Below are 11246 nucleotides of genomic sequence, written 5' to 3' on the forward strand. Positions count from 1 at the left end.
AACTTTCTAAAGTTTTAGTTAAGATTAACAGTAATTCCTTTACTGTTTCTCTAGTAAAGAAGCAAAGTTCTCTGAGTGAGGGATAAAATATGTCAATTTCATTCAGTTTTGTTTCGATCACAATAGGAAAATAAGCATAGATTGCAGTGAAACTGTGTGAGAGGAATTTTCTGAATTTTTTTTATTAGTTTGTGTCCAGTGTTTCACAAAACAATGATGTTATAAATTTATTTTTTTTTAAATGTGATTACTAGTTTTAAACATCTATGTCTGTTGTTTCTCTTTTGTAGCTTTAACTTAAGTAGGTCAAATATACGGTGGTCTCCTTGTATCTAATACATATCTTTCTAGACTATGATAACTAGGAAAAAGGAGGATTGTTTAAGAGGACTTCAAGTACTAATAGCAGCAGAGTCATCTCAAAGGTCACTGGATCATTTTTTGCTAGGATCATTTTTAGCATGTTATAGTTCATTAGTTCATTTATAATTCATATAGTTCGTTTATTCATTTCATGTGCCCTTGTCTCCCAACAACTCTGGGCAGTTTGCATTTGTTAAAAACATTTAAAATCAAAGAACAAGACAAAAACAAGGGAAAAGAATGATGACAAAGGAAACAAACGTGGAGAGGAACAAAAAAAGAAAAAAGGGCATCAGTTGTTCTTGCCAAAGGCATGTGTTATATCTTGCATCCGAGAAAATTGGCCAAAGAATGTGTAACTTCGGCCAAAACAAAGATTCATATCTTCAATAAATATTAAGGCCACCGACACAACAGTCACTGAAATCTTAAGCACACACTCACTAGAGAATGTGGTAATTATTAATATATTTTTTAAAGGAAACACTACCATAAGAATGTGGCAAATAAATAAGAGAACAACAATAAATCATGATTAATTAGCTAAGGGAAACAATTGGCTCATGTAAAAGTTGATAGAAGCTGTACTTGTGGAAGCAGAGAAGACAGAAGTTAGGCCAGAGTGGCAGAAGGGAAATGAAGGAATGGAATAATAGAAAGAAGAAACAGGAAAGTTGCTTTTAAGTTGGTTTGCACAGACTTGGGAATTACCTGCATTAAAATTGTTGGAATTGTATGCCTTAACACAAGCTTTAGAATTTTTTATTTTATTTTTTATTTTAATTCCATTTATATCCCGCCCTTCTCCGAAGACTCAGGGCGGCTTACAAGCTTAGCAATAGCCTTCATTCTATGTATATGCCTGCTTATTAGGGCTTTCATACACCCCCCAAGCGGCATTATTACAAAGTCAGCTTATTGCCCCCAACAATCTGGGTCCTCATTTTACCTACCTCGGATGGATGGAAGGCTGAGTCAACCTTGAGCCTGGTGGGATGCGAACCTGCACTAATTGCAGGCAGCTGGTGTTACTTAAGGAGGCATCAGCCCACTGCTCCACCAAGGCTCTTTGTTGAAGGAACAAGAATGTACTATAGAAATATGGAAAGAGAGAAACATGAGAAGTAGAAGAAAGTGCCCCTTCATGGATTACTGCCTTGTCGTGGCGAAGGGGCTTGCGTAATTCAATGAAGCTATGGGCTATGCCGTGCAGGGCCACCCAAGACGGACAGGTCATAGCAGAGAGTTCTGACAAAACGTGATCCACTGGAGAAGGAAATGGCAACCCACTCCAGTATCTTTGCCATGAAAACCCTATGGACAGTACCAAAAGGCAAAACGATATGACGCTGGAAGATGAGCCCCTCAGGTCGGAAGGCGTCCAACATGCTACTGGGGAAGAGCAGAGGGCTAGTACTAGTAGCGCCAGAAAGAATGAAGCGACTGGGCCAAAGCCGAAAGGACGCTCAGCTGTGGATATGTCTGGTGGTGAAAGGAAAGTCCGATGCTGTAAAGATTTTTTCTCCATAGGAACCTGGAATGTAAGATCCATGAATCAAGGAAAGCTGGACGTGGTCAAACAAGAGATGACAAGACTAAACATTGACATCTTAGGTATCAGCGAACTAAAATGGACAGGAATGGGTGAATTTAATTCAGATGACCATCAGGTATACTACTGTGGGCAAGAATCCCTCAGAAGAAATGGAGTAGCCTTCATAGTCAATAAAAAAATAGGAAAAGCAATACTGGGATACAATCCTCAAAATGACAGAATGATCTCAGTTCGAATCCAAGGCAAACCATTCAATATCACAGTAGTCCAAGTCTATGCCCCAACCACCAGTGCTGAAGAGGATGAAATTGACCGGTTCTATGAAGCCCTACAGCACCTTATAGAACTAACACCCAGAAATGATGTCCTTATCATCATGGGGGATTGGAATGCTAAAGTAGGAAGCCAAAAGATAACTGGAATAACAGGCAAGTTTGGCCTTGGAGTACAAAATGAAGCAGGGCACAGGCTGATAGAATTTTGTCAAGAGAATACGATGGTCATAGCAAACACTCTTTTCCAACAACCCAAGAGACGGCTTTACACATGGACATCACCAGACGGTCAACACAGAAATCAGATTGACTATATGCTCTGCAGCCAAAGATGGAGAAGCTCTATACAGTCAGTAAAAACAAGACCAGGAGCTGACTGTGGCTCAGACCATGAGCTTCTTGTTGCAAAGTTTAGGCTTAAATTAAAGAAAGTAGGGAAAAGCGCTAGGCCAGTCAAGTATGAATTAAATCATATTCCTGTTGAATATACAGTAGAGGTGACAAATAGATTTAAGGAATTAGATCTGATAGACAGAGTGCCTGAAGAACTATGGACAGAGGTTCGCAACATTGTACAACAGGTAGCAACCAAAACCATCCCAAAGAAAAAGAAATGCAAGAAAGCAAAATGGCTGTCTGAGGAAGCTTTGCAAATAGCTGAGGAAAGGAGGGAAGCGAAAGGCAAGGGAGAAAAAGAAAGATATGCCCAATTGAATGCAGAATTCCAAAGAATAGCTAGAAGAGATAAGAATGCCTTCTTAAATGAACAATGCAAAGAAATAGAAGAAAACAATAGAATAGGGAGGACCAGAGATCTTTTCAAGAAAATTGGAGAGATGAAAGGAACGTTTCATGCAAAAATGGGCATGATAAAGGACCAAAATGGCAGGGACCTAACAGAGGCAGAAGAGATTAAGAAGAGGTGGCAAAATTACACAGAAGAATTATACAAGAATGAGCTTAACGTCCCTGATAATCACAATGAGGTGGTCACTGACCTCGAGCCAGACATCCTAGAATGTGAAGTGAAGTGGGCCTTAGAAAAGCTGAGCAACAACAAAGCTAGTGGAGGTGACAGTATTCCAGCTGAGCTATTCAAAATCTTAAAAGACGATGCAGTAAAAGTGCTACACTCAATTTGCCAGCAAATTTGGAAAACTCAACAGTGGCCACAGGATTGGAAAAGATCAGTTTACATTCCAATTCCAAAGAAAGGCAGTGCCAAAGAATGTTCAAACTATCGCACCATTGCACTCATTTCTCATGCTAGTAAAGTTATGCTTAAAATTCTACAAGCTAGACTCCAGCAGTATGTGGATCGAGAACTACCAGAAGTACAGGCAGGATTTCGAAGAGGCAGAGGAACTAGAGATCAAATTGCTAACATACGCTGGATCATGGAGAAAGCTAGGGAGTTCCAGAAAAACATCTTCTGCTTCATTGACTATGCTAAAGCCTTTGATTGTGTGGATCATAACAAACTGTGGCAAGTCCTTAAAGAGATGGGCATACCAGACCATCTTATTTGTCTCTTGAGAAATCTATATGCGGGCCAAGAAGCAACAGTGAGAACTGGACACGGAACCACTGATTGGTTCAAAATTGGGAAAGGAGTCCGGCAAGGCTGTATACTGTCGCCTTGCCTATTTAACTTATATGCAGAGCACATCATGAGAAAGGCAGGGCTAGATGAATCAAAAGTTGGAATTAAGATTGCCGGAAGAAACATCAACAACCTAAGATATGCAGATGATACCACTCTAATGGCAGAAAGTGAAGAAGAACTAAAGAGCCTGGTGTTGCGGGTGAAGAAGGAGAGTGCAAAACTTGGGTTGAAACTAAACATTAAGAAAACCAAGATCATGGCATCTGGCCCTCTCAATTCCTGGCAAATAGATGGGGAAGAAATGGAGGTAGTGACAGATTTTATTTTCCTTGGCTCCAAGATCACTGCAGATGGGGACTGTAGCCAAGAAATTAAAAGACGCTTGCTCCTTGGGAGGAAAGCCATGGCAAATCTAGACAGCACACTAAAAAGCAGAGACATCACCCTGTCAACAAAAATCCGTATAGTCAAGGCTATGGTCTTCCCAGTTGCAATGTATGGCAGTGAAAGCTGGACCATAAGAAAGGCTGAGCGCCAAAGAATTGAAGCCTTTGAACTATGGTGCTGGAGAAGACTCCTGCGAGTTCCTTGGACTGCAAGGCGATCAAACCGGTCAGTCCTAGAGGAGATCAACCCTGACTGCTCTTTAGAAGGCCAGATCCTGAAGCTAAAACTCAAATACTTTGGCCACCTAATGAGAAGGAAGGACTCACTGGAGAAGAGCCTAATGCTGGGAAAGATTGAGGGCAATAGAAGAAGGGGACGACAGAGAATGAGGTGGCTGGATGGAGTCACTGAAGCAGTAGGCGTGAGCTTAGATGGACTCCAGAAGATGGTAGAGGACAGGAAGGCCTGGAGGAACATTGTCCATAGGGTCGCGATGGGTCGGACACGACTTCGCAACTAACAACAAAAGAAGAAAGTGAGAGGTGGATGTTGCATGATGGGAGACGGATGTTGAAAAGAAAGAAAGAAAGCAGTAGCTAGAACACAGAAGCAGCACTAAAAGGGGGTTGCAAGGGATAAATGCTGATGATACTACGCAATGAACACTCAACACCTCATAGGACAGTGGTGGTGAACCTTTTAGAGACCGAGTGCCCAAACTGCAACCCAAAACCCACTTATGTATTGTCAGGTGCCAGGTGGGCGTGGCCCATTGGCTGGGTGTGGCCAATTGGGTGGATGTGGCTCATTGGGTGGGCATGGCCCATTGGGTGGGCATGGCTGCAGTGGTAACGGCAGACTGGGTGGGACTAAAAAGTTCAATCAATTCCAACTTTGAGAGATCTTTTTTTTTCTGCAAGAAGTTGATTGATTAATTGAACCTTTTCCTTTTTTTGCACACGGCAGTGAAGGCCTAAAGCAAAAAGGTTTTATAAAACCCAGCTGAAGCCTAGGACTGGGGCGACGGAGCACGTGCCCACAGAGAGGGCTCTGCATGCCACCTGTGGCACGCGTGCCATAGGTTTGCCACCATGGCTCTACTCTATGGTCAATCCATCATCTTATGTGAGATATACTAAGTTTGTAAGCCGCCCTGAATCTTCGGAGAAGGGCGGGATATAAATGGAATTAAAATAATAAATAAATAAATAATATATGGAGATAGTAACTATATTTTTCTGAGGAAGGATGACATTCAGTGGGGTCTGTGGACCGGCACCGGTCCGCAGCATGCCAGAAACTGGTCCACGCAAACAAGAGAAACCCCCATCTGGGGGATGCAGGTAGCACACAAAACCATGCCATCTCTGCTCCACAGAAAAACCTCTCTCCACAGAACTGGTCCCTGGTGCCCAAAAGGTTGGGGGCGCTCTGACATACAGGTATTCAGAGTGCTAAAAGACTTAAAAAAGAGCCTTGGTGGCACAGTGGGCTAATGCCTCCTTAAGTAACACCAGCTGCCTGCAATTAGTGCAGGTTCACATCCCACCAGGCTCAAGGTTGACTCAGCCTTCCATCCTTCCGAGGTAGGTAAAATGAGGACCCAGATTTTTGGGGGCAATAAGCTGACTTTGTAATAATGCCACTTGGGGGGGGGCGAAAGCCCTAATAAGCAGGCATACACATAGAACGAAGGCTACTGCTAAGCTTGTAAGCCGCCCTGAGTCTTCGGAGAAGGGCGGAATATAAATGGAATTAAAATAAAATAAAAAATAAAAATAAAAAATATATTTAAAAAGAAACTCATGGAGAGCATCTAGGCATCAGTTTAACTTATATTAATAACAGTTATATCACAAAATGAGTGTATTTATATATGAAGTTATATTCTAAATGAATTTTGGGGGGTTGTTTGACAGAATACTGTAATAATCCAGATTACAACCCTGGAGCGAGAAATTGACCAGCTAAAGAGAAAGCTAGACAATGCCAAAATGAAGCTTGTCGTAGAAATTAAGGTACTGTACTAATTTATTACACATGTCCTTGCACTTACTGTATACACGTACACATATATGCACATAGTGAAGCCAGTAACAAATCAAAGGTTTTTTTTTTTTTTTTGAAGACTGGGCTTGCACAACTGGAAATCAAGGAAAATAGTAGTAGTTCTTGAAATATATTTTGAGAATGAAGCATAGAGGGCTGACTTCCAAAGTGTACACACTCCAGTCAAGAAATCTTAATTACGGTTTGGGGAGGGGACAGTTACTTGTTTTGTTTGTTTTGGTTACCAACTGCTCTGTGCACATGCACATTTCTTTGGTTACATTTAACAATGTTCCTGCAGGTGCCTATCACTGTTCCACACCAGGTACTTTGTTTTAGTTCTCAGAAGAATCAGTTTCAACTAATGCTACTTGTTTCAGAAACCCACACAATAGTATTACAACAGTAAATTATCTATATAGCTATACGGAAAATCAGTTCCATTTTATCAATCGCTTGGAGTAAATGATTCCACATTTGCTTTTGTAAGTGCATACATTGAATCAACTGTGGTTTGCTTTTGAACATACCCCATATAGGCTTACACTGATAATTTATAAAAGGACTAAGAAAAAATAACAAATTAAGACTAGAAGATGGCTTTGTGGCATGGAAAAATACTGGTGAAAATTGCCTATAGATGTTTGTGTATCACTGTTTCATTCATCAACAGTAACTTTTAAAAACTTCTTGTCCAAGGGTCAGTCTATACATGAGCTGTATCTCTATGCCAGCCATAAGGACCGTTTGAAAAGACAAATATTGTACCTTATTATAGACTATAGTGAGAAACCTATATGTAGGTCAAGAAGCAACAGTGAGAACTGGACACGGAACTACGGATTGGTTCAAAATTGGGAAAGGAGTCCGGCAAGGCTGCATACTGTCACCCTGCCTATTTAATTTATATGCAGAGCACATCATGAGAAAGGTAGGGGTAGATGACTCAAAAGTTGGAATTAAGATTGCCGGGAAAAATATCAACAACCTAAGATATGCAGATGATACCACTGCAATGGCAGAAAGTGAAGAGGAATAAAGAGCCTCTTGTTGCGAGTGAAGAAGGAGAGTGCAAAAGTTGGCTTGAAACTTAACATTAAGAAAACCAAGATCATGGCATCCGGCCCTCTCAATTCCTGGCAAATGGAATGGGGAAGAAATGGAGGTAGTGACAGATTTTATTTTCCTGGGCTCCAAGATCACCGCAGATGGGGAATGCAGCCAAGAAATTAAAAAAAAGCTTGTTCCTGGGGAGGAAAGCTATGGCAAATCTAGACAGCACACTAAAAAGCAGAGACATCACCCTGCCAACAAAAGTGCGTATAGTCAAGGCTATGGTCTTCCCAGTTGCAATGTATGGCTGTGAAAGTTAGACCATAAGAAAGGCTGAGCACCAAAGAATTGAGGCCTTTGAACTATGGTGCTGGAGAAGACTCCTGCAAGTCCCTTCTACTGCAAGGCCTTCAAACCGGTCAGTCCTAGAGGAGATCAACCCTGACTGTTCTTTAGAAGGCCAGATCCTGAAGTTAAAACTCAAATACTTTGGCCACCTAATGAGAAGGAAGGACTCACTGGAGAAGAGCCTAATGCTGGGAAAGATTGAGGGCAGTAGAAGAAGAGGACAACAGAGAATGAGGTGGCTGGATGGAGTCACTGAAGCAGTAGACGTGAGCTTAAATGGACCCCAGAAGATGGTAGAGGACAGGAAGGCCTGGGGGAACGTTGTTCATGGGGTCGGACACGACTTTGCAACTAACAACAACAACATAGACTATAGTAGTGCATAGAGGATGAGGCTCCAGCAACATGGAACACCAGTGCTGTTCTTCTCAGTGGCGTCCATCAAATAGCTGTTAAATTAACCTTCAGTTATTAGGATTTTGAAATTTCTGATTAATCCTGCTGATAAAATTTTGCAACATTTGAAGCCCTGGGGAGATTACTATCTTAATTTAAAGGATTCCATTAATCTGAAAGCTGAATGTGCAAAAGAAGAGAAATTCCTTTTTCTGTGGTATATCTAATACTATGAACCTGTATTGTCATGCCTCAGCATATAATTGTGTGTGTATTGTTGTTGCTCTATAGCCCCATCTAGTGGTATAATGCTATTAATAGGTGTTAAGCATAGCCATTTTAATACATCTTTCATATGTAGATACACTTATACTGCACAGTAGGTTCAGAGCATATTTGCACATAATTGTCATATATTAACAAATAATTTTACATTGTGTGTTAATAAACACTTATTCCAATGGTTTTGAAACTATGATCTGGAAAGTTGTCATAGATTTCTCAGTAGAAAGATGAATGGCAGTTAACAAATGACCTTTACTTTGTCATTTATAGTCCTGTCATTCAAACCAATCATATTACTGAATACTTCTCAAACTGACTCCTACAATTCTCAGCGTCTGAGGCAGCACAGCCAAGAATGCCTATATATTAGTAAGATCTTACTTCCAAATTGCCCTTGTGCAGATATAGCAGTGGGAGGCTAAAATCAGAAACAAAAGGCATGAGTGCTGTTGCTCATTCTTCTTGTGTATCAGAAAATCCTTCACAAAGCATACTTTTTGGAAGGTTTTATTTGCTTATAAAATAACAGAATTACATAGTTGGGACTTTGGAAGCCTTCTAGTCCAACCCCCTGCTCAGGCAGGAAACTTTCAGACAGGTGATTGTCCAACCTCTTCTTTAAGACCTCCAGTGTTGGAGTACCCACAACTTCTGGAGGCAGGTCATTCCACTGATTAATTGTTCTGTCAAGAAATCTCCTTAGTTCTAGGTTGCTTCTCTTCTTGATTAGTTTCCATCCATTGCTTCTTGTCCTGCCTTCATGTCACCCCTAATCCTTCTTTTCATTAAACTAGACATGCCCAATTCCAGCAACCATTCCTTATATGTTTTAGCCTCCAGTCCCCTAATCATCTTCAGTGCTCTTCTCTGTACTCCTTTTTAGTATGTTACACATTGAAGCTAGTGTACAATCATAATTATTTTAGGCATTTGCCATAGATAGAAAAATGATATGAATAGAAGACTGAGCTTTAGAAATCTGTAATACAATCTACAGCAGTGTTTCTCAACAATGGCAACTTGAAGATGTGTGGACTTCATCTCCCAGAATACAACACAATACAACACAACAAAAATTCTTTAAAATTGTTTCTTTAGCCAATTTCCCATTTATGTCAAATCAAACATGATGCCTTATGTATATTAAAATCCACCATGACCTGAGGCATTAACATGTCTCAGAATGCATCGTACTGTAACTGGTTAGGCTATAAAATTTGAAGACCAAGATTGCGCACACAAAAGTTGACTCTTATCTATAAAATAATAGTTGTAATTTAATTCTTCCTGTCATAATCTCTGGATCTTTTGCAGATGAAAAAACAAGCAACTTCTGATTTACAAACGCTGAAGGCAGAACTGGTGCACAAGAAGGTTCAGTCATCTTTAAGATTTCTGTCTGGAAAGCAAATATTCTAGTTAACCTTTTTAATGAAATTCTTCAGTCTGTAGTTACTCAAAAACCTAGTTGTTTTGATTAAAAATAGCAAAGCTCGTTCTAGTGAAAAATTATTCATTGCTAAACCACTCTTTGGTTCTATTGCTGATGTGACAACAGCACTGCAAACCAGAAATAACAAGCTTGGAGGAGGGAACCCCAGTTGCATCCATTGCAACAGCATTGTTAATGGAGAGAGAAAACCTCCAAATAAATATTTGGAAGAACTACTAGGAGATGGTGAAGAAATCCCTGGATTGACTTCAAGCCCCTATCCTCCATTGTGTGTCATCTCTTGGGAGTAGAATGACTTTAGTCTATTTAACTGAACAGTTTGCTATAATGATAGCACATCTGGGTTAGGGAGAAGAATGACTAGAGAATTATTAGTAATTTTTTCCCTATTGCAAATCTATGATTTTACAAACAATTTTTTTATTTCTCAATTTCTTTTCAGCTTTTTTGGTTGCCTTTTTTTTACTGTAAGCCACATTCATTTGATGGCTGTGTTACTGAATTGTCATGTATACCAATACACTTTTTATTACTGTAAAAAAACTACTATATAAAGTAAGTGTGTGTTTTCAGTTTTGTTTCCTGGTATAGCTGAATGAATAAATGTTTACTAAGAATCTGTGAATATGGGAAATTGAACCTGGGCAAACAGAACCAGTTCCTCCCCCTCCCTCCCCCTCTCCCTCTCTCTATACATAATGTAGCAAAACTCTATTTGGATTCTTGACACATTTGATCTCCTCCGTCCAGATGCAATTTTGGTATAGAGAAGATTGATTGCTTTTATCTCATAATACAACACTTTTTTTTCTTGTTCTCAAGCTTAACAGCACTTTCAAACAATCAGACTGCCAGTTTCCAACTAAAAAGCTGAAGAATAGCTTTTATCCGTGGGCTGTTAGGCTTTTGAATGGGATGTAATCTTATGCAGAGTTGACTTGGGAGGCCGGTGTGTGGTGTAGTTGGTTCACATAGTGTGGTGGGATGGAGGGTTTGTTGTCACTGTGTGTTGGGGGGAGAGAGCACAGGGGGAGGCTCAGCTAATCTCAATGTACACATGTTGTACTTTGACAATAAAGGTTTATTATTATTATAAAACGAAGCTAGAGAAATGAATTCTTTTCTTCAGTTACATTCTAATATTTAAATGTTTGAAGCTCAAGCATGTCTATATTTTTGCTTGTATCAAAATTAGAGCTTTCCTTTGATGTTCTAAGATGGCGGCGCCTGAAATGGCTGCGGCTGCATTGGCTCTTGAAGGCGAATAGTTTTGGGAGGGATAGTAAGGGCTATAGGCCACATGATCAGGAAGATTTTAATGTGTTTGAGCAACATGGTGGAACTAAGGTAACATACTACATACGACCGACAATCTTTGCTGGCATGGCGAGTTTCTAGTTGTTTTGGAACTGTTGGTGAGACTGTGAAAAGTCGGTGGCGCTGTTTGAATTTGTTCTACCAGCAGCAAGATCTGAC

General features: G+C 40.3%; 1 protein-coding gene across 1 annotated transcript in view; it reads left to right on the forward strand.

The window, feature by feature from the left end:
* The window catches only part of SPATA1 (spermatogenesis associated 1), a gene marked incomplete at its 5' end in the record, with an annotated part of 29729 nt that extends 19237 nt beyond the window's left edge, over positions 1-10492 (forward strand). The window contains 2 exons of the mRNA XM_083358147.1: positions 6106-6204; positions 9632-10492. Of these exons, the coding sequence (XP_083214273.1) occupies positions 6106-6204; positions 9632-9736 (204 nt within the window). The 3' untranslated portion in view covers positions 9737-10492. The remainder of the gene's footprint in view (positions 1-6105; positions 6205-9631) is intronic.
* Between the last annotated feature and the right edge of the window lie 754 nt (positions 10493-11246).

Source organism: Vipera ursinii, assembly GCF_947247035.1.
Source record: "Vipera ursinii genome assembly, chromosome: 3".
In the NCBI taxonomy this organism is placed as follows: Eukaryota; Metazoa; Chordata; class Lepidosauria; order Squamata; family Viperidae; genus Vipera; species Vipera ursinii.